The sequence below is a fragment of the Anopheles bellator genome, chromosome 1 (assembly GCF_943735745.2).
Source record: "Anopheles bellator chromosome 1, idAnoBellAS_SP24_06.2, whole genome shotgun sequence".
Taxonomy (NCBI): domain Eukaryota; kingdom Metazoa; phylum Arthropoda; class Insecta; order Diptera; family Culicidae; genus Anopheles; species Anopheles bellator.
The window spans coordinates 1,086,021-1,110,287 of NC_071285.1; the positions used below are offsets into that span (position 1 = coordinate 1,086,021).

General features: G+C 48.1%; 1 protein-coding gene across 1 annotated transcript in view; it reads right to left on the bottom strand.

Annotated features, from left to right (window-relative positions):
- Nucleotides 1–24,267, bottom strand: part of LOC131216172 (frizzled-like) — a 75,535-nt gene that overhangs the window by 38,904 nt on the left and 12,364 nt on the right. The window contains exon 4 of the mRNA XM_058210590.1: nt 22,717–22,942. Within this exon, the coding sequence (XP_058066573.1) occupies nt 22,717–22,942 (226 nt within the window). The remainder of the gene's footprint in view (nt 1–22,716; nt 22,943–24,267) is intronic.

Below are 24,267 nucleotides of genomic sequence, written 5' to 3' on the forward strand. Positions count from 1 at the left end.
TACGTGAAAAAGGATTCACCAGGGTGATGGCGGCACATTTTACCGACAACGCACGACACTGAACGGTTAAGGGTAAATCCATAGATATATTGCCCTCGATCTACCCACAGGCGCCAGACCTACAGTCATTGCCATCGAAAAAGCCGAAACAGTCGCGAAAGTTTTGCGAACCGGTGCGGGACATTACCGACGACATCCATTTTCGAAAAGTCGATTATTTATTAGCCAACTTTAGATAAGCGTGGCGCGACCGATCGAAGTTACGGACCTGTACCGCATTTCGGTAATCTTTTCTTTATGAGGATTACCTAAAAGGATCAGGACTTGGTAAACATTTTGGAAATAGTTCTCTTACGCGCCGTCTCACCCATCGTTATCCTTGGGGCTTCAGTTTTGAATGCTTGGCAATTAGCGTAAACCGTTTGCGAATAAATAAATATGCGATAGCACAAGCGATAGAATTCCGAACGACACCGATGCAATAAATACCGGGCACTGCCACAAGATGACTTCCTAATCGAGCGCAGCAAAGCATAAAAAACCGATAGAAAGGGCAATGCATCGTGCAGTCATCGTAAACATCATAAATATATCGAACACCGACCACGATTGTACGACGGCGTCCTGTTACATCAAGAATCCGTTGCAAATGGTGCCACATAAATAAGAACCCACAGAGCGGAATACTGTAACTACGATTTGCACTTGAGAGTCAAGTTTCATTCAGAATTTATTCTCGCAAAGTGCGCCGGGATTATGTGTGACGGGATGCTTGTGCAATGTGACGTACTTGGGGATAAGGGCACCTACAATTGTGGCCCAACATCAAACCTTGTTACTCGGTGAAGTTGTACCAGAACATCAGGCGGTTCGATTCGAGTTCGCGGACATTTCTGGCCACAATCCGAGGCCACAGTGACGAAGCACAGCCATTCGGCTACATTTCACATGGCCGGGTCGTGCGTTGGCCAACGTTTTCGAATTAGCATCGATATGGTGAGAAGCCAACAACAGGTTCTGCCGGCGACGTCGCGTTTCACATTTCGCTACCGGATTTAAAGAGTATGCGAAAAGTCTAAGGGGGGCAAAAAAAGGGCAAACAGATCATTTCATCCGAATTAATTGTGGGCATAAAACTTTAAACGGCCGGCCGATCGGTGGACCTGTTGCGCTTGGGCCATGACCATAAAATGGGGAGCCTAATCTCGTATCGGGTGGTTGCGATTTATGAGACACACGGATCGGTGTCATAAAAATTTAAGTAGCAGTCCGCGTGGACTTGAAGAATGTTTATTTTTTACTATTTTGCTATTTTACTTTTGCATAAAATAGTGCCAACCGAGATCGATGAAACGCTATCCGCATTTCACAGTCTCCATAACTTCCATAACGGAGGCAGTGTTCGATAAATTATCCTAATTTGATTGGTGTTCGAACCAAGCTTAAAAATAAAGTTTATTTTTTAACATATAAAACCTAACATGCTGAACTAGGCGTCGTCTACGCTTCGTGTCGCCGAATGGTCATCAGAATTTCCGTTAAACGTTCAGCCCCGATGTAGAGCCGATCATCTTTGCTCAAGTTACCAAACCACCAACGACCGGTATCAGCTGCGGTGTGTCGTTAATTAAGTCGCAAACTTATGAAGTTGTTTGCAGTCGAATCGAGTTACCTCACGGATGATCCTCGGTAAGTGAGGCAGCTGCACTCCCCGCAGAAGCTGATAAAGTTTGAATCAAGTTTCTGAAACTACCGTTAATTTAATCTTTAATGCGCCTCGCAAGACGTTCCCGAGCTCGGCTCGGCTCGAGTGGACTCCTGGTTTAGATGCTGAAGTTGTGACGCTATCAAATCTTGGTAACTTCTTCTGCTAGCACTTGAGAGTTTGACGATTTCGTCGAGGTTCTTGCATCGTGCCGAACATATTGCACCTAAAAACTCTTCTCCGTCGATTGTCACATCTAGACAACGCTCCGTGGAGACAGGTTCTTGGGGGAATCCGAACCGAACGAGGTTAGTCTAACGGACCACACTATCAGATCGCAACATCAAAGAGTGGCTGTGTCGTTGCCGAGGCGCCTATCTTCCTAGCTTTTGCCGTGCATCGTCGCGATGCAAGTCCGGTTCAGAAAAGGTAATGGCAGGTTTCACCAATGATCTGCTGAATCCGGCACAATACCGTCCAGCGTGGTTCCTTCGCAGAAAGGTATCAGTGACAGCTGTGACAGCTTCTAGAATTAATGTAAGAGGAAGAATTCGAAGACCGCGGTATCAGTCCAAGAAAAGTATGGCGATCTCTATCGTCGTGATCGATCGGTCCGCGCCATGTGTCGACCGGTCACATGATACGCCGTCGTGAGGAATGGGAACTTTTTCGCGGCGTATCTATTCAAGCTCAATATTCCCGGGAGGATATGTTTCTTCACCTCCGTGGCGTTCTTTGGGGACCATTTATCCATAAACTGGTATGGCGAGGCTGCGGTTCAGTGCTGCGGGATGCCGCTGTGGGCTAATAAACCATTTCCCCATAACCGGAAATCTGATTTCCGGATGAAAGGAATCGTGTGATGCAATATTCATTGCACGTCGGTCCGGTGTCGATGAGGACAGATGAAAATATCTTGATTCGTTGCGGTCTTGGTCGAGTGGGAAGCGATCGCAATTGCCGCAACAGATTTCTGGGAAATGGAGCAAAATAATGTTCCTGGTATGTCGTTCAAGGTGAACATTCGCTGACATTCCACAGGGCATGGCATATTTCAGCAAATCAAAAGTTAATCAATCCCATTTGATATCAATATTTAATATGTTATTTTCTATTGGCGTTCGTGCCTTAACAAGTCAACCATACACATTCCCTTTACATATCACATTCCAACGCAGGTTGAGGTTGAAGAAAACAAGATTGGCTTCTGTCGAATAGGTTTCGAATCAATCAACGTGCAAATTTATCCTGACAAGCTCGAACATCCATCAAGATTTCTGGAAACATGAACACCGCAAGACGCTCTGCCACTCATCTGATAACCCATAATTTGACGATGTTACATCCCGGAAAAGGGTTTACCATCCGGATGAATATTTTATGCTCTGCCTCTTTCAAAAACCTGATACGCTCTGCACCGTTCTGCGAACGTATAGCATCCTGCTCCACCTATTCTAGATATGAAAAAGTAATTTTAACTTTAAATTCTTTGATATTCCAGAGGAAAAATATTTCTACGAAAGCATAGCATACATTAACTGCGTAGAACTGTCTGCATTAGTTTAGGAGGTTATTGAAAATATCCCAAAATTGGGCCCTTCGAACTCTAAAACTCTTTAAACAGAGTCCGAGTATTGATTTCGCTACACAAAAACGTATTTCCGTCCGATCGATTTTCTTACCGAAGGCCCCCCGGAATTTTCACAACGTAAGTCTCGTCGACGTCGAGCTAATAAATCGAACGCAGGTTCGTTCGATTGAATATGGGATTTTCCTCGACCTCAAAAAACCGGAAGCAAGTTTCTGTCGAACGCAGCCAAACATTCATGAAGGAAGATATTTTCCGTTAGGTGTTCGTTCCGATGAGATTTCTCGGAAGGGTTTTCTCCAGGTTTTCACCGGGTGGAAACATATGAAAGAAACATTACGAGGGCGATGGGCGACTCTAGGTCTCCACTTTTACACAAAGCGCTGGGTCCAATCAATCGGTCGAAGGGGAATGAATAATTTATGGCATTAGTATGCAGGTCAGGATCACGGCAAGGACCGCGTCAGGTGTAGCCAAATCGATATCGAAACGTTTGCTTGCTAATACTTGCTACATCCTATCACAGAGCACCGGCATCAGCCTGTTGATGGCGCTAGCTAGCTTCGTGAAATTATTTATGCGAATTTGTTAATTGCATTCGAGAGCCACTCGGTTGGTTGAGCAACAAAACAATGTGTAAACCTCAAACGAAGCTCTGGTGTAACGGGAAGGGCTGTCTACATGAAAGCGCCCACACGAGAAGGAAGACAAAACAATCGCTTCAACAAAACGGGCAAAATGGACAAACTTTTGATTTGACAAATTTCTGACGAACAGCTTACAACGACGCACCTTCCGTTGGTTTCGTTGGGCAAGCGACTCACAACAGCCCACGCCGGTTAAACCGACCATAAATCATCGACACCGTGGCAACAATGGCCACGGGCAGCAAATCCTGCAGAACCAAAATGCCCAGAACGCGAACTCGTTCCTACGCCACGGGATATGCGCCGATGACAATCAGCGTTTTATTACTTTTAACCCCTTCCCCCCGGGGGCCAGCTTCTTGAGGCTCTCCGGGTCTTCGATTCCGGAGATTTCGGAAGCGAACGTTTACATGTTCGACGTGCCCGGTGCGGTTGTTTCAAGGTCAGGCCGAAAGAGAATCCGGGCTGTCCGGGAATCCGGTCTATGCTCTAGCGTTTGATAAATTGAGTTCATTTTTCTTTAGTAACTTAGTTTTTTTTCCCCTTTTTTATTTGTGGCCCCCGGGAGTGGCACCTGGTTTGCAGTGTGATCATTTTTCTTAGAAAATCATTCTCCATGTTATCCGTTGGCCCGAAAGGGGTTCAGATTCGTGAGGAAAGATTGTGATTTCACGCATAGGCTTGCTCATGTTTCTCTGGCCACTTTGGAGATCGTCTCAACTCAGAAATCTCAAACAACCGGAGACCCTATCGCTTCTGAAACAATCCGTAAACTCGACGCCAGGAATTTTTGATGCTTAATTGAGCTGAATCTGCCGGCTCCCGGCGGAGTTTCCGGCCCGGAGCCTAGATCAACGGGCACGATAGCGATCGATTTATAGGCGATCGAAAGTCTATCTGCCGGCCCAGCTCAGTTATTCAAACTTGACGCAGAAGCCGCAGATGTAACGACGATAAGGAGGTCTGTTTTCATCGCTCCACAGATAGTTATTTATGGTCATAAAAACATCCAACACCTTGAGAACCGGATTGGGGACCCGCGAAGAACCGCGGGAATCGGAACTTCAGACGAAAAAAAAAAGTGCTAACTTAAGTCCAACGCGAGAACAGAGCAGGGAAGTCATTCTTGGTACAGGCAGTCGATGAAGAGTCGCGTTGTTTGGTTCAGTTTGTGTGCACATCTCACGTCCAACTGCATTAGCCTCTATTAGATAGCTGGCAGTGGCCTCGAAAACATGACGCCATCCTGACGCAGATGGGCAAATACACGGGCACGGTCGCGAGCTGGATGCTTCGCGCCGGCAAAGGAAGGCAATAAATTTCGTGTTCGATGTTTGTTACCGCCGCCGCCGCCGTTTCACGACGGTTTTAATCGCGGTTAGTGTCCGATACGGGACAGCAGCGACACGGAACCGAACACGGAACCCTTTTCCGTGCCGTCGTGCGGCACGCCATGCGCAAACACTCATCGCCCTTCGCACGCGAACGCGAAAGCTTCGAACCCTTTCTGGGACCCTTTCGCGCTTTGGGTTGCTTTACCAGAAGCTGCCCTTGGCTTCTTGTGCGGGTGAAGAAAATGGCAAGCCAAGAACTACCTGGCATGGCCCCGTACGGACAGGAACACCTCTCTTTAATACGGTACACGAACACGGTGAGTAGCGGTAGGTGCAAAAACAAGGGCCGCCCGTTCGTCTCCGTAATGTAGCTGCCAGTTGTTTAGCGATATGTTTTACACGGAGAAATTTCTTTCGCCAAAGTCGGAAGCCGACTCATGTCCAGGTGATCGATTCAATGTACTGCTGCATGTTAGTCGGTGATCATGTGTGTTTAATAATGCAAAGGCTGGCTTTCGAACGGAAGGATTCTAGTGGGTCCTTCCGGTCCGTTACAGAAAGAAGAATTCTGCATCTTGAATTAATGTTTCATTTGACTATGCATCTATTGCTCTGAAAACTTTCAAACAATTTGACGCTTACCGAAGATTCACAACCTCGGGCGAGTAAAAACAGGAAAACCGTGGTCATAATTAATGTTTCTTGGAGCATCATCCAATCATGGAAGCATAAATCGGAGCCCTCGGAAAGCGTTTCGTTGGCGGACGAGCGAGAAAAAGTAACAAGTCCGCGCGCCGGCCAGCTCATCCATCCGGTAGATTGCCGTCAAAATGGCACAACTTATTACGAATACGCCTCATCTGCCCAACCGTGGGGATTATCATTCCCCGTCCGTCTTTCCGTTACATAACGAGCGCGCGAACATCCGGCCCTTTTTTCAGCGCGCCCTGGACCAAGCATGGTGATAATAATGATAATGAAATACGACACGCCGGATCACCAGAGGTCAAATTAGCCATCCGTTCGTCGGTCGCTGTGCGTGGAGGAAGATTAGTCGCCGAAGATAGTCCCGCGAGGAAGTACCTTCTGACCCACCGCGGTCTCCTCAGATGATCTCAGAGAGTTATGAGCGGGGAGCATCATCGTCGGCGGCCGCCATTGCGTGAGCTGAGCTCCGAAACAAATTGATGGAATCGCAACTACTTCCCCACTATTTGGACCGCAGATCGAGACGAACGTGTATCGAAAAATGGCCCCCGGCGAGCTTCGCTTTCGTTATCTTCGACCGACGACCGGACCACGCACCTCGTCCTTGCGTTTCGTGGTCGGCGATCATAAATAAATCCAGCGACTCACTGTCGTAGGTAAAACGACCTATCTCCTGCTTGAGTGGCGCATCGCGCGGTGCATTGGGGCTCACAATGCTCACCTGCAGCCATTAGTTCCGCGCGAGCAGCATCATTAACCTGAGCGAGGGGGGGCTTTATGGGACCGAAGACCGGCACTTATGACTTTCACCCCGCCACCAGGACGCGCAGGAGATTACATCGGGCAAAACAACGCTTAAACAAGCCCAGGTCTCGCAAAGGTCCTTCAGCTCGATCCGCTCGTTGGGTCGTGGCGGAAAAAAGGATCAAGACGGCCGTCGCCGCCGGCGCTCCGGAGCAAAACACTTGACGTGAAGATGCAAAGTGAACGTCAAGCGAGAGAGAGAGAGAGAGGCGCCGATTTCGTGTATTTCCGTTGGGAAAATCTCTTCGATGACCACGCTCGAGAGGCATCCGCTTTATCGACCCCGGGGCTGAAGATTTAACTACATTACAGGGACGCGAAAGATTCTATTCTTTTCGGTGCGGGACAATCGTGAAGGTGTGCATGAAAGTTTGCGAGCGTTTAAAAGAGAATCGATTCAAGAATTTATAATCCGCGAAAGCGACTCGCAAATCGGGCAGAGTAAGAGCGCACACTTCAAGATGCAGCTGCACCGGTACGTGGCAGAATGAAAAAGATAGACCTTCCTTGGCCGGTGGACGTGAAGAAAAATCACGTTCGCCCTCGGGGCGCGAGAAGTCGCGAAACGGCAAAGTTTCTTCGAGGTCACGACGGCACGCCCGAAGCGCTCGTCACGGTGCAAAAATCGCAAAACAATATTCTGCTTCAGCCCGGAGCGGGTGAACCAAGGTGTGTTGTGTGGGGATGCGAAGGAAGAGGTCGTTACCGGGGCCGTTGCCGTTGTTGATGGTTCGTTTCCTTTCTGAGTGGATTTTTGAAATATTGAGCAAGCGATAAAATTAAATTTACTGTCACTTTTTTCACTTCACCTTTTCGGGATGGAAACAGATTAAAGATCCGGGGGGCTGCCAACAACGGGGTGATGACGACGGCAGAACGGTATGAGAATGACCTCATGACTTTCTGCCGCGAGCCGTATGTTGTTGTGTATTCAAATTGGAAATGCTTGCTGCCTTTTTCAGCATCCCGCTCGAGAACGGGCAGAAAATGCTGAAAAACGAGCCATATTGGACGCAAATGAAGCGTCCTCACTACGAAGTCAAACTGCGGTCATGCAGCACCACTGCATATTGCAGTTTTGTGCAAAAAAAAGCAAATGAGAAAACACAAACAGATAAACCATCAAAATGCTAAATTCAAACAGTCCAAATGTCATGTTGCGCCAACAGTTGCGCCTAAAAAAGAGGTATTTTGCTATATCCATAAAACAAAGGCCGAAAACCCCAAAAAGAGAAAAAATGGATCTAAAATAATAGAATGGCAAAATGGGGCGGATAAAACTCGGCCCCCCGCCGGACACATAATCGACTGCGTTAATCCGTTCGACACTCTGTTTTGACACATATGCCACCGGAACAAAGTGCATTTTATATGAAGTGCAAAACAATGCCCCGTGTTGGCCGGGTCCATTTGTCCGGCGGTTCGGGTTCATTTTCACTTTGGCAACAGGACGAGGCCGCGTTTCTCGTTTTTTGAGGTTAGGCAAAAACCGGGCGTACGACAGGATGCGGCAGCTGTGACCCACGGATTATCGATGAACAGCGAGCGAGCGAGCGAGTGATAAACCAAAATACCAAACCGGTCCGGCCGAGGGTGCATTTTCCGAAATGAGAGGCCACAGCGAAAGGAGGATGGCGTGCGGTGGGCAGTTTGTGGGCCACAATTGGATTTTAGTGTGGAAAAAAAGAAAAGCCGTCGAGCAGCGGTCAGAAGCGAAAAATGCTCCGCGGAAAAACGCATCGGCTCTATTTGTTTCAATGGCGCACACGCGTTCCAGTGCAGCAGAAGTGCAGCAAAACGCATCGCAACTGGGTAAAACCTCAAAAAACTGTTTCTCCGGCCACACTTTCGTACCCATAAATCATCGCTCGTTACCTCGACCGTCATCAGATTAATCAATTTAACGGCGAACCGTGACCTGGTGGACCTCGTGGCTTCCGGCGTTTCCCGGGTCGATCTCAGCAAGGGGCTCTTTAAACACTGCTCTCGCTGCAATTGCTCTATTTGCTGCTGGTAATCAGACTGAGGGCTGCTGACCACAGCACTCGCCGCCTGTGGTGGGAGAACATTCCGGAGTGGCCGGTTATCCGCGGGGATCCAAACATCTTCTGCTGAAACTCTCCACGGAGCAGTCACGCAATGCATGTTTTCTCGCCGTTACGAAAATTCCTCGATGGAAGTTTAGTTTGACAAGTGGCTCCTAGTTCAACAAAAAAAAAAAAGATTAACACGAAACCGAATAAATCCCTCGAATTAATAAATCACAGAGCAGCATCCGGCTTGGTTGTCGTTATTGTTCTCTCCAGCAGAAAAAACCATCGCCGTCAGAGATGAACTAATTATCGATATTTTCTTGCGTTTCGCTTGGGGTCTGACATTTGTCGATGGGGCTCATTTGGGCTAATAATGCTACGAACAGTAACGCTGCGTTACCCGAGCACGACCTTTTCGAAACTCTTTTCCACGGTGCCCGGTTTCGGGAAGTGCCCTCTGACGAAACGCCATCTCAGAACGGAAGTCGAAAACGATCGGCCCAGAATGGACTGCCAATTAAAGCAAGGTTCGGCAGCGGAATAATTTAGACCGGAGTGAGTGATACATTTCCTCCCAGAAATTGATCTTTGGAATTTGGAGAGCTCAGTTTTCGCATTTTCTTGTATAATTCACATTGTTGTTTCCCTTAATCCGTGCCCCGTAAATATCGAAGTAACTAATCAGCTCGACGACGACAAACGTAGCGAACGAGGCAATAAATAAGAGGTTTTCATCCGAGACATTTTCGCTCCATTTCTTAATAAATTCCTCCTAAAGAGTTGACGCTCGATATCCGAATACGCCCTTCGCCTCTACCGAAGATCGTGTGCCGGGATGCTCTCGACGCGCACCGGCAACATAATCGTTAGTCGACTTTTAAGATCTTTCATGATTAATAGTGGCCCGGCTTTGGCACACCGCCACAGCATCGTCCTTTGGTTTTCGGGCTGAAGCCTGGCCCTCACTACGAGCTGGAACACATTTTTGCTCGTCGCTTGAATTGTTGTTTATGTCATTATTTCACAAGGCGATGATCGTTTAGATTCGTCGTTTCGTTCGCCTTTTACCCCAACGAAGCTCAGCCCCTGGACTGGCACGAAGACGCGCTGATCCCTCGTCTGGCCAGGGGAATCATCATCAGTCGAACAGCGCGCGCGAACGCGTGTTTATGATGGAACCATAAAAACCGGCTCAACATTATTCGGACGCGATTCCGTATTCCTGCGTCTCGTTCCTACTTCGCGTTTATTCATTACGCTTTGGCGAAGATGCTCAATTCGCAAGGATGATACCCGGCGAATGAGTTTTTGTCGCTCTCGTTTTACTTTCCACTTCGTTACGTTGTTTTGTTTTGCAACCACTGAGCCCCAAAAGGCGAGGTTCAAGCGAAAGCTTCAAAGAAAAAGGTAAACACTTTTGTAGCCGAAACCGCGGGCTACCCTTTTCCGGTGGCTTCAAGGACCACAAAAAGGTATTATACGAAAATGAAATAATAAATTATTGGAGCTTATTTCTTGGTACGGGTGGGTTAAGACATGCCAGGCCCCTCGAAGAAACTTCTTCGCCAGCGCCCTGCTGGGGCCGTAGAAAAATTGAAATTGAAACGTGTAAATGAAGCACCGCAAGACCCTTGGCGAAGCCATTCGGGGGACCCCAAAAGCCGCCCCAAAAACCCAAGAACAAAACCGGCAAGCACCGGCAAGGGTCAAGAAGAATATCATTACCAGCAAAATGGATGCCGAAACTTTTAGGATCACCGTAATGCTTGGTCACCGACCGAGAGAGAGAGAGAGAAGAAGTAACTCGATCGCTCGGCAGACCACGGTCACGGGCAACGAAACCGGATCAGCAGACACTCTACAGGTGGCGGTACCGGCGGTCCCGTTGAGGTGAAACAAACGAGTTCTTCCAAATGAATCCCGCCGGTCTGATGTCAAACATTTCCTTGAGAAGGGCCAACGGATTTTTTTTTTCATTGGCCAACACGAAACAATGGTTAACAGGTTTGGTTAGTTTATTGCTGAACTTATTTTCTTAATTTACGACTGAACTTTCTTTCCGTCAACGATTCACATATTAACGGGTGCACGAGAAGCATAATCTTAAGAATTAAGACCTCCTTCGCGAGGACCATTCACGCGACATTTTGGCGTCGAACCTTCAAGTCCTTTGCCTTTTATAAAAACTTACTTCGCACAATTCTCCTCCCAGATAGTTATTCGTCTTAAAAGAGAATCGTGGCGGTGAAGGGTTAAGACCTTGTTCCGGCTGTCCCGGAGGTAAGGATTCCTTCCGAGCGAAGGATAGAACCGGAGTTCGAGCGAAGGAACCTAGAGTTCGAGCGCAACGATGACGTGTTTGAAAATTATCTCAACCAAATAGCCGATCGGTTGGCCGTCTGCCTTCCCAAACTGGAGCCCCCCGTGGGGCTTAGGTTGGCTGTAGCGCTTTTGTACTTTTCTACACACTCACGCTCACAGGATCCGAGCCCCCGAAAATCGCTCCAAAGAGGATGAGTCTTAGACATGATAAATAACTTCTTCTGGGCGAGGCGAGTAAACTCTTTTCTCTGTCTGCCTTGGCTAGCTCTGCTCTGCTGCTCCGTCTTGGCATCGACTTTGGTTGCATCGGGCACACCGACGGCATCCTTCCCGGAATGGAAACCGAACCCGGAACGTGCGGTCGCTAGAAGCCATGTCAAAGTTTTCGCACCACCACCAGCCACCAGCACTCCGCCAGACCCAGACCCAGCGTGAGTTTGCAGAAGCGAGGGCGCGTTTGCACTTTTCTGAGCCGAAAACGTTGCAACCAACGGCACGAAATTTGACTCCACGCTTCAGGAGTCTGCCGTGCGCTTTTTTTTCCTTCCTAACAAATTCAGAATTATGCCCGAAATGAAGTAACAACACTTCGTTATGCGCTTTCGAAACCCGCGCCGGTTTTATGCGGAACGCCAAGTGAGACGCTCGACGCTCGACAATTGGCGGAAAAGAAAACTCCTCGTCTCCATGGCTGGAGTCCACTTTGTGGGGCTTTTTCTACTCGCAGCATGACGTTTCTTTATTATCCGCCTTCCCTGGGCCGTCACTGCACAATGAACCGCGTGTAGTGCTTCGGCAACCCATTCTGTAGGCATTTTATGCGCTCAAGGTTCATTGCGAAAAGAAGCCCACCAACGCACCAGGTCGGGGCGGAAATGGCCGCGGCCCCGAGCATTATGCGGTCGAGTTATCGTGCTTTATGGAAATGATCTGCTTTTGGGCCTTTCCTTTTTTGCTCCTTTCGGAATTCCTCCGGTTTTTCGAGTGGGTTGCATTGTTTATTAACACACGGGTCGACACGAGAACGGACGATGAATTTTAACACTCCTCAAAAAAGAAGAATTCCTTAAGGAATGAGAAGAATTAATAGCTTAGTAAACTATCAAAAGAATAGAGATTTGATATACTTTTACAAAGTGTCGGTTAAATCTTAGTTTGGAAAAACGGAATGATGAATGTTACCCAACGAAGAGCTCCTCTCCAGAAACGGAAAGGCTCGGTTCAGCCTCACGTCTAGACGGTGCCCAAGGGCAAGCGGATTTAATAGCTATGAACATCGTGCTGTGAACATGCAAAAATCATGCTGCAGGTTGATGAAGATACAGCGCCCGCCGTGGAGCTGCCCGGATCGCGGTGGATCGAAGATATGCATTCAGTTGGCAAGGGATTTTCTTTTCCTCATTTTTTACGCGCGTCCTTCGGATGGGCACGTTCCGGCGGCGCTCGTCGTGACGGCTGATAGAGCGCACTCCGCGTGACGGGGATTCGGAGCGAGTCAGCAAACGGCCAAAGATATGTACCTTCCGGCCAACCATTGTCCAACAAATCGAACGATGTTATCCACGGTCGCGGGCTTTTTATGCTTTACGATCGAATGGAAGCTCCCTTGGGATCGGTTTATTTTTTGCAATTCTTGGCGCTGTCTTGACGTTGCGAAATTACGTTTTGACCTTGAATATCATCGTGTAAGTTGATAAGTTTATAATAAGCACTGTTCTATCGAGAACATTATTTAGCGCGGTTCCTTTGGGAATCTGACCAAGTATTTCGAGCCAACACCCGAGACGATAATAAAATCCGTAAACCCTCAACATCGCTCTGAACCTCAAACCAGAAACCCCACCGTCATGACTTACCACTTTTCGTGGTGCTCCTCTTCGTGCAACATATCTATTGACGGGCCAAGGACTTACCTATAAAGAGAAAGAGAGAGAAAGGAGGTGAAAACAAACATCTTTGAATGACTTGGCGCATTTCCACATGAACCCTCCGCTCAAAAGATTTGACCAATCCCATTTCTCCGGCACCCGAGGGCAACCAAGAATAGAACGGAACGCCAGAAGATGCTCGGTACAGCTGTGAAATTAATTAAAATGTCATTTTCTTCACCGCTGGTTAGTTTTCTGGCCGCCCCACCAACACATGGGTTTTCCCGCTGTTTGGGGCTCTTAGAATCATTGTTTCTGCCTTGCGCCACCCCGCAGAGCGACGGGGACTCATTCCAACGGCAAGCGACGGCAAGTTTCGACTGCTGCTGCGCTAAGAAAAGGAAAGTCGACACCCCGAAAGGGTTCTGCACAAGGAATCGATAAGCTTGCTCATACTTATGCTCTTACTATGTTGTTTTATGTGGCCAGTTCTTACCGAGAAAGCATCGAGAAAGAAGAACAAATTAGCCTCTGACGAAGCAAAAAGCGAAAGCCGGGCCTTCATTCCCCGTAACGGCGATAGCGAGCTGAAGAACATCTCAAGTTCTGCTACAAAAATAACTTAAAATGACTATCAGACCCTTGTGGAAGGCGAAAACCAACGAGGCCCTTGAAGAGAGAAATCGATACGATTTGGTTGTCCTGTCTGATATCGATATCTAATCTGCCTGATTCGAGTGTATTTTAAATAAATAATGGGTGATTTTGATAGAAAACGTCTCGTCCATTACGGAAAAAGATCTACGATTTGTATACGATGCTGTAAAAAAGGCGAGTAAAAATCATAGTCGAAGCTCCAATCTTTTTTTTGCATGGGACTTGTTATCTCAACTTTGTAAAACTTTCCGATTTTCCGATAAGACAGCTTTACAAAGAGCACCTTAAAGTACACAGATCCATGGGAGTCGGAAGTAGATGCGATATGCTGACCCCAGCCAAACCTTTAAGAAACCCGTGCATAACATCTTGTTTCAAAACATGCTCGACTTCCCTTTCTCGTCCCGCTTCGGACCGGGATTTTTGCTTGTATTTCTGTTCAATTCAGATCAAAGCAGATGGTGATCAATGTGGAGCCCTCCCAGAGAACAGATTCCTGAACGCTACACACGATTTTCGATAATGGGCAAGACGGTAGCGTAGCATGATGGGGCACATTCCGGGTGCGGGAACGTAATGAATTGCATACAGCATTCACTTTAATTAGCCCCTCGAAGCCACTAACGAGAAAGACCAATCGATGGGCTGTCGGGAAGAAACATACAAGCCGGCCTTGTTTCGGTAACGACGTGGCGTTAGAATGTTCATGCGCAGCTTCCTTTCTTTCGATTTCGATTAGCTATGCTCGGTACGCGCAACAGGTTTCGGATGGAGCTTTCGATAGAATGGGGTTGGCCCACCACAGAATAGCTTTGTGGCAGCTGAACTTGTTTCGGAACTGTTTTGCATATTCAACGATCAAGCAATTTTTCAATTAACCAAAAATGTCAAGAAAGTCAATCATAAACGAGAACAGAAAGGACAATCACTTGGTTGCCTTTGTTAAGAAACCTTTTAAAAATCTTTTACGCTTTGCACCTTCTGCAGAGTCCAAGATTTTTGGGTTAAAAAATTAAGACTTCTAACAGACGCCAAAAGCCACAAAGACACTTCGCAACCCCCCATATGGGGGTCTCGGAAGCCTGAAGCTCCGTTTCATTTAGAGCTTCTTTCGAGGCTCGTCTGTTGGCCGTCAACGCTTGTTTGCACTCTCGGCTCGGCTCTTACCATTGAAGTTTGCCGATCCGAGGGTCCCCGGCCGTTTCCGGACGTCAACGAATGGCAAGGACGGAGCGGAGCGGACAAGCGTTGCTCGATTTAAGTTTACATTTAAGATTTATTTTTCATTTCGCCGACCGGCCTCGGACCACATCCCCACGACGCGGGCCACAATGTTTTACATGTTTGTGCCCGGTTGACGTTCGGCTCACGATCGTCGGAGCAGGTTGTGACACCATGCGCCCCGACCGCGACCGCTTTGTAGTAATCACAGAACCATCACAGCCGCCGTGTTGGCAACGAAAAGTCAATTAGTGCCGGCGCTCCTGTGTCTCGCGAATGCTGCCCATGTGCAACTCTGGCCACCGGTGGCCACCGGTGGCTTGATCCAGAGACAGACACGAGGAGCCGGGAGTTTGTTAACAAGCGTTGGCACCGAAATGCTGGAGCCGATTAAACAAAGCTCTGTCAAACAACTTACTTATGTCGAGCAGTGCAGTGTTTATCGTTCACTTCAAGCTCTCAATCCGAACCTCCTGCCACGGGGACACGGGGCTTTTTATTGTGCCGAAAGCTTAAACGTAAAGCAAGAGATGACTTCAATCGTTTATACAAAGTAACTAAGAGCAGCGCAGGAAGGTAAAATAAATGTGATTTATTTCGATTCAATACAGGCCGAGCCACCGAGTACAATATGCTCAACTCGAACCCGTATTACTTCGCAACAAAGCCATTCAACGTACGACATTGTGCAACTGGATTTTCTTCCTTTTGTACTCCTGTGGATGCTGTGTACCTTCACTTACGCCACGTAGGACCACGGGCAGCATGTTTGCCTAGTGCGATGGAAAGTTGAAAGCTTTTCCCCTCGGGCGTAAACATAAAAATCGCTGAGCGTGGCTCTGAAGTAACTCGTTGGCCAAGGTCAACAACGACACTGGCTGCATTCGGTTGCAGCTCGAGGTGTGGTCCATAAATTTCATACGTGGTCTGTGGCACGCTAGGTGGTCTCAGTCTCTCTGGCAAGACAAGTTACCGGTCAATGAAGCCTTCATGAAACATTTTAAAATTCAATGTTCACAAAATAAACTCTTCTAACTATTTTTAGAACTCTCACAATATTAGTACTATCGCCCAATTATATTGGCCAAATAACTGGCTCCAGCGAACGAAGCACGTTCCTTTATGGTTTGATGCTTTTCTCGTCAGCATGGCAAACGGGCATGTAAAGTCAACTAACCGTACAATGTTGCCCCGCATAGCGAAGGACTCGGGCTCTCCGTTCGATTATGTTTGCTCTGTAAACACACAAGTATGCTCGTGACGGCAAGCAATTTGGAGCCCTGCCAACATTCGAGTGGCCATCGATTGCCGGTCCACGTCCGGTGATGAATTTATTCCCACGGAAGGGTTTGTGAAAATGAATTCTAAATCTACAGGGTGGGCCCCAACAGGACTTACAGGCTGGGTGAAATGCATTTCAGTTAAATAAAGAAAGGAGTTTTTCGCACCAAACTCGGGAAAAACGTGTGGCCTGCGTCGAAGTGAAAAATGGCGTTCCGTCCACTTTATCCACCGGTCCGTGCCGGGGCGATAAACAATAAATCAAACGCTTAATAGGCACCATCGGGCAACAGTGTTTCGGCGAGGTGCATCTTACCACCCAACGAGATGATTATGTTGCATGATGCCCGTGGCTCCCAGTGGCCACTGAGGAAGAACCCCAGGGCCAGACCACCATCAAAGTCGCATCGGACGCTCGCGGCGTGGCGGTGCTAATTCCGGTGGCAACCCCCAGTGGGACCAGCAGCACCAGCAGGACCACCAAGGGAAGCTCTCGTTCGCGGTGCTGACAGTAACGTCACGCGAGGACGTCCTCCGTGGTAGAAAACTTTCCCGATGATGGCGACATGATCCGGTTCCGGATGAAAGTTTGTTGCACCGGTGGGGCGTGTGGTGACGAATATCGTTGGGCACAGCACGAAAAGGATCATAATTTTATGGATCGTAAGAGCGACGATTTGATTGATGGTGTCTCTCTCTCTGTGAGGGTTCCGATCCGGGCATTACGGTCACGTCAGTTACAAGTAACGGTTATGGCGTGGTAATAGGATGCAGTGACAAAATTGGCCACGTCCTTTAAATTACTGCTTTAGCCTTAGCCCGGGATGGTCTGTTGTCCTCTTCGAGACACTTACAAATGACAAACCGTTAACGCTCTACAAATATCTGGATCTGCTTCGTGTCCACAAATTGTTCATTTTAATATAAGCATCGTTGTCGTGCCCGCCTCATACACCGTGCACCGTGATCCGATAGAGCGGGCTCCGGAAACACGGACTTTCGATAACGATCGCGGCCGATCGTAAATCAACGCACCGACCGGACCACCGGAGTCAGCGAAAAGTCGCCCGCGGGAACCCGAGTGAGGTGATGCACTATTTTTGCGGTGAGTTACACGCAGTTACTTCACTGATGGAGCAGCACCCAGCTCCAGGCCAGGCCAGGCCAGGGTTTGAAAAATTCTTCAATTAACTTAATTTACGAGCGCCGTGGGGCTTACCGGGCCTGGCTGATACTGACAGTGTCCGGGCCACCATTTCTAATCGGTACGACATCAGGCATCCGGGCAGCGATAGTTTAGATAATGGATGATTTCAATTATGCAAAGCCAAGCGAAGATAAGTTTGGTGACAACGCCCTCATCGCCCACGTTTTGTGGGTGTTGGCTGAGAAATGGATACTGTTTAAAAGCCGACGGTGCATAGGGCGTTATGCTTAACGAGCAGCATCGGTCAGCGCAAGTTTAATTGCAACAGTGGACACTGTGTGGCTCGTGGATGAAATGTAGCATTATGTATGAGAATTTATGTTGGCACGTTTAATAAACGAACAAAACTTTTAATGAACATTTTCTCGGCGATTGGTGTTTGATAAAGTTCATGCTCCTGTAAGCTTAAAAACGCAATTAACTGTTCTGAGAACTTTTATGAATCAGTTACGGTTATCGTAATGCTGTGCTTAGTGAAAGATAAAAACCTTTCTAATCTGCCGAACCGACAGCGCAATTACGGTTAGTCAAGGTCGCTATCGATTTCACGGCAATCCGGTAATCCCGGAGCCGAGTACATATTCCTAAGTGGCTCCTCCAGAAAATCGCTTGGGCGCTATTCCCGCAAAGATTCATAAACCCCGGGCCTGGTATAGGACCAGCCCGTTGAATAGATTCGTTTTCCTTTATATCGCAGCCAACCCGTTACGATGCCTTCTTCGCAGTGACGTAACCGAACCGGGCGGAGTGAAAATGGAGCGTAAAAAGCGCCAATCCCGATGAGATTTGAAGAACACAAGATTCGAATCTAGCCCAACCGAACCAACCGCGTTCGGGATACGGAATGTAAATGGAAAATATATGTTGCCTATTATTGCGGCTCAAGTCGTTTGCATTCAGCACTCTCTACGTTCCAGTAGGACCCTCCGTGGCCGTGCTCGGTTCACTTCGCTCCCAATCCAGGAGCTGGTTGCCTTTCAAACGGTGTGGCTCAATAAACCGCACATAACGCGAAAAAGGGGGAACGATCGAAGCCGAGACTCGGGCCGAGTTTCAACTTCCCGGAAAGGGTGGCAGCAGCACATCAAGCCTCCCTCGTGGGCTTATGCAAAAGTGGATCAACCCGGGACGGGACGCTTTATTCGCGTACTTTCGCGAAGCACAGCATCGGAATTTGATCGCCCCGACGAAACGCCCATCCGATGCTCGATCCGGCGGATATTCATAACGCGAAGCAAGGGCAAGATATTGGAGCATGATAATTGAGTCCTTTGTGCTCGAGAAAGGGGGAAAGTGCTGTGGCAGCTGCTGCCAATCTTGCCGATTTTGGACCTGGTACGGTAGGGACTTTTAGTGAGGGGTCTAAATCCAGTACAGTAACGAAGACCAACATTGAAATTTTAGCTCTTATGATGTTGTAAGTAGTTCCTGAACTCTGAATTTCAGGACAATTCCCCCACTTGGTTCGAGATTCGAGAATATCTTCAAAAGACTATCGTGATCGACAAGGTAACAGGGTCTTATTGCGAACTGTGAAGTACGTGACCCATTCGCAATTATTATCTTTGTTTCTATTTATTTTATTTATATTACTAAGAGTACATGAGCAGCACCATCCGAGACATTAGCCCCATCCATCCAGGAACAGGTAGCGGTACGAGCGTTCGCCTCCCAAATTAATTGCCATCATTTGCAGTTAAATAAACACTACCTTCCACCGATCTGCCGGCGACAGCAGACTTCCGTTACGCAGGCCGACAGGAAGGCCTGGCTTTGGCAAGCCTGCCATAAGCCTTTCGCAGGTGATTACGAGAGCTCCGGCACCGGTAACGATTACCGCCACCAGACACCAGAAAAACCTGAACCGGAGTGAGCAAAACGGCAATGAATCACTTCGATCATCATCACTGGCTGGCCGGGCCGGCCGGGAGGCCTTTGGCGTCCGGGTCCGGACTCCTTGAGATCTCGCGGCTCCACACAAGAACACGACTCGTTTAAGAAGTGGTTTAAGGATGAACTCCCCGTGCGGAGGAACACACCATTCTTCGACAAGTGTGCACTGTACCGCTTCGAGCGGTTCTGTTCACCCGGACATGTAACGACGCCCTGCCTGCGCCAGCGAGTGACTGGCGGGCAAATTTTATTGCTCGTTTAAATTAATTGAAATATTTACATTTTATTGCGCACATGGTTTAATTAATAAAGGTCGCCGAGCATGTAGGCGCAGGTGCTGAGAGTGTCGACCACCGGAGTTTGGGAGTTGGCCGGTAAGTATTCTTGCTGAAGCCTCAATCTTGGATGTTGAGATTAAACTTTAGGGCACACACTTCTGAACCTTCCAAGGGACGGAGTTTACTATTTCCCAAAGCCACATCAAAGATTGACAAACACCGGACGACATCGGAAGATTGAAAAAGTTTCGAAAAGAAAACACTCTTCGCACGCGCATCACAAGTTCCCGAAGGGACCGAAGTTTGTGGGGCAAAATTCGAGGAAGATAAAAACTTTTCCCCATGTCCTTCTAATTTCTCTTCTCCAACCTGGATTAGTCGATCGAACACGTTGGCCCACATGGTTCCCCGTTCTGGTTGGCGTATGCAAATCGGCGTCCATTAGTTCGCAAGTGCTCCGGATTCGAGTAATAAGTCCGAAGCACGCAGACGAAGTTTTTCGCCCTCGAGGGACTTTATAACTTATGGTCAAAGCCGTTGACCACCACCCACGGTGGTGGGCGAGTGCAGTTGCTGCATGTGTCGCCGACCGCAAACTCCCCTCGTTCGATGTCTTTGCCATCGTGGTTCGTAAATTTTCGATTTTTGACAACTATAAAAGCCAAGCTGAGCTCCAGCGGCGGTGTTCCGGTAAATAAATTGGCCGAATTGACCGCTTTGCCGATGATTGCCAGGAACGGATAAACATTGGGCGAAATTAGAAGTCGCTTCGTCGTCCCACTTGCTACCAGCCAGCCACCCGACCAGAAAGGACCTTCCGGACGATCGTTCGGGTTGATGAGTATTACAAACGGGCCGCCCATCGGCCCGGGGGCGGTTTAGATTATTTACAATCTTCGATTTCCGGCCACCGGATATAGGGTTCGCGTGAAGGCGAAGGAATGCTACTCGGCAAATGGTGCTGCTCCGACCCGATTTCAAACGATTGTTGTGCCGATTGCATTCTGCGGGAAGTAAAATTCGGAACGGTTTTCCACGGACCTCGAAGGGCAAACGTCGAAGAAGAAAGGATCATTCCGGGCAGAAGTAATGCAGTGTGGCCACGTACGTGAAGGGGTGAAATATGTTATGCTCTTTATGGCCGCAGGCTAACATCATAAATATCTGCACAATTCGGCCTTACCAATGTGGCCGACTTTTGCCATCTAAACTCTGTGACTCTTGTCCACATTGGCAATGAACAGAAGAATTTAGTTTACATTTTGTTTCAATATTGAAGGGCTGCTTATAAATTTCTAAGCTTTTGTGGAAAACCGATCGTGACGAAGACACTTTCGTTTGAGGCCAATATGAAAGTGAAATGAAACTATCACGTACCGAACCGTTGCGTAAAATATCGATCCGAAGCTTTATGGTCCACTTCCAGACTCATTGCCATCATCATCGACGTCAATCAGTCTTTTGTTGTGTCGTGTCCTGGCTCTATTCCACGAAGAACGTTGTTTAAAGCCCTTTCAGTAGAGACACAAAAAAGTAAATCTCATGCAAATTAGCTGCACCATTTTAACGTCATTTCACCATTTCTCTCTTTAGCACTTACTTTCAACTGGAGTTTTCCGTTTTTACTGCCAAACTGTGCACCGACCGTGGCCAAAAAATGGTTCCACCTTTGGGAGAGTGTTTCGCTTTGAACTTGCCTCTATCCGATCCACTCGCGTGTGCTCTATTTCATCGTCACACGCAAGTTGCGTGTGATGGCCAGATTAGAGAGGGGAACATTCCGGCAAACTTCTTCCTACGGACACACGGACCTTAACGGACGTTCTGCGGCGGAGAAAGTGCACCTCTCGTGTCCCACGGGAATTGAGACAAATTTCGTAGGCACACCGGCAGACACCGACCACAAACCGGACTCAGGGCGAAACGGTTTCCGCAGTGAATGTTGCGTGAGACTCTGTCTGGTCCTTCGGGTCCGAACCACGCGTTCCACATTCCGTACGAGCAACTTTTTGCATAAATCGAAAACGGGAGACGGCGAACTTTGATTGAGGTGGCAGTGCACGTGTTACTTTGATTATCTCAGCGAACGAGGGACTCGCGTGCCGACTAACGGAATAAGGAGACTCGACTATGCTCGCAGCATTTTCATAGGGGCACTGGAAATGAGACCGGTACCGAAGATGAATTAAAGAATAAGCTCAGCAAGTAATTGCAGTACGTTGCCATTTCAAAAGTGGCGGTTACTTTTAGTTACACAATTGTCAGTTAGCATGAAATACGGTTACTGAACCTCAATGGCGGCTGGGAAGTCATTCACAAGCAACGAGAATGTTCCGGATTTACAGGTCCATTAACGAACTTCAAATCCTCTTCAAAAATTCATCAACAGCGATTTTCTTCGAAAGATCTTCATTCATCTACTCCATCACCTAAAAGCTGAGATGCAACCCAATCTTTTCCTTAATGTAACAGTAGTTTTATACAGCAACAGCATGTAACAAAAACAATAATTTCCACAATTTACATAATAAGTAAAAACCTCAGCTAATTCCCGTGATTGTTGAGCTCCTTAATGTCTTCCGTCATTCGGGCGGCACTTCGATTAATTTCGTGCCGAGAATTGGCTAACACGTCACACGGACTTTATGGTGCGTTTTATTGATTCCGACAGCTTAGAGCCTTCGAAGGCCTAGTGCCTAGTTAGCACGGACCCCGGCACTGCGCCCGATGCAAATGCCAGATAAAGCGCGGGGCCGCTCGGCGCAGAAGTAATCGACGCCAATTACCAAACCGACCCACTTCATTTAGTTGCCCTTTTATCTCCCTGGCAGCTGTGGTGGGAGCGGCGTGCGGCGTCCAATTAAAAGCCGGGCCAACATCGTGACAAGTACCTATAAAGTCCATCACCAGGGTCCACACCTTCGAGACTTTCGGGGCTGGGCGCGAAGGGGGCCCTGGAACTGAAACGTCTGTCCATTTTATTGCGAATCTAAACACCATAACCAATCATTAGTGGCACTGGCCGATGATCATCCGCTACGGCTGGGTCGCATCCCTGGCGCGATTAACAAAGTAGTTGGCTGGCGGACCGGATTTTGGAGATGGAGTTTTCCGCTACCGTGCGTCGTCGGGTGGCGGAGTGTCATGTAATCGGGGGACCGGGGACTTACCTTCGACTTTTCCGAGCGCCAGCACGAATATGGTCTGGACCGCCGGAATGGCCCACGCCACCAGGTGGAACAGGTGCGAACGGTTCTCGATGGCTTCGTGGCCCCACTTGAGGCCGGCCGCCAGGAACCAGGCGAGGGCCAGGCAGGCCCACCACGCGAACGCCGCCATGCAGCAGAAGTACAGCGCCATGAACAGCACCGTGCAGAGCGTTGATTGACGATGGCCCTGCGAACGGAAGGAGTGGAGTTAGTTGGAGAAGTTGGTCCGATTGGTCAGCTGGCGTTCGGCATGCGAATCGTTCGAATTTAAATTACATAACTTTGCCCAGCGCTAGATAAACAACGCGTTAGCGACCGGTACGTGGCGTGGGCACAGTAATCAGCAGCTAACAGGACTTGGCCCAGAAGTTGATGGAGGCCGTTGATTGTTATAAACGGCATTTTACCCCAAGAGGCTGGCATTCCGCGTGGCTCGAGGTAATCATGCGTTGCGCGGTGGCCCCAAATTAATGGGCAGTGCGCGGTACAGACTTAATCAACTTCCATGGGCAAAGTATAATAATTTACCTAAAATTATATCACCATGATAGAGTTTGGAGCACAGTGTTTTTTTCCGTAACAAATTAAATCATATCTTGCAAGTGGAGCCGCTTGGTCGTGGAGCATTGCGGAGAATTCATCAACTTCAAAATTCATCTCTTTCTTGCGTTGCGCTAAATAATTCCGACCACGTGCAGCACGCAGCTCGCAGTCGTCGTTGCGTCTTCGCAGTTTCGTGCTGGTGCCAAGAAGTTGATCGTGCAGTCCCGATTCTCGTCACAAACCGACGGAAGTCGTGGGGACGAAGTGTGTTGTTTGATTAATTAGAATTCAAGGCGCCATGTTCGCTTCGCTTCCGAAATCGAAAGCAACAAACTTCTTTCTGCAACTTCTGGCGAGGAATATATTCTGATCAATCGTCCGTCGCGTGATTTTTGCGAAACAAGTAACTGAACCCGGGGCCGAGACAGCGCATAACAGGCGGAAAGTCGGTCCAGATCGTGACGAGAATTCGCGACTGTCGATGAGCTGACTCACCAAACTCATGGTCATTCGGTGAACATTCGGTTCGAGGATGTGGATTACCATTGTTAGATGTGTATTTGTTTGTTGATTAAAACTAGTAATTGGTTCCGATGCGTCCAAATTTAGTCCTGTTTAGTAATAAAACAAGGGTTCGATTATCAACCGTAAAATTATCGTCCCTTCGCAGACTCGCGACTGAATGAACTCTAATGCTCTTTGTTTTTCGAAGATGACAAGGATGAACATCTTAATCTTATCTTTCTCATTTTTTCATCAAAACACGTTTAAAATAAATAAATAAAAGAAAATGGAAAAATGGCCGCATTATTCTACTGAAAGCTATTCATTTGGCGACGACAACCTTTGGTGGTTTTTGATAGCCGTCTGTTGCCGTCAGGCGGACAGCGGATTTTTTGCAACTTCTCGCTTTATTCTCGCATCGTCTTCAACCTCGGAACCTATGCCAACGTCTGCTGCTGCTGTGGC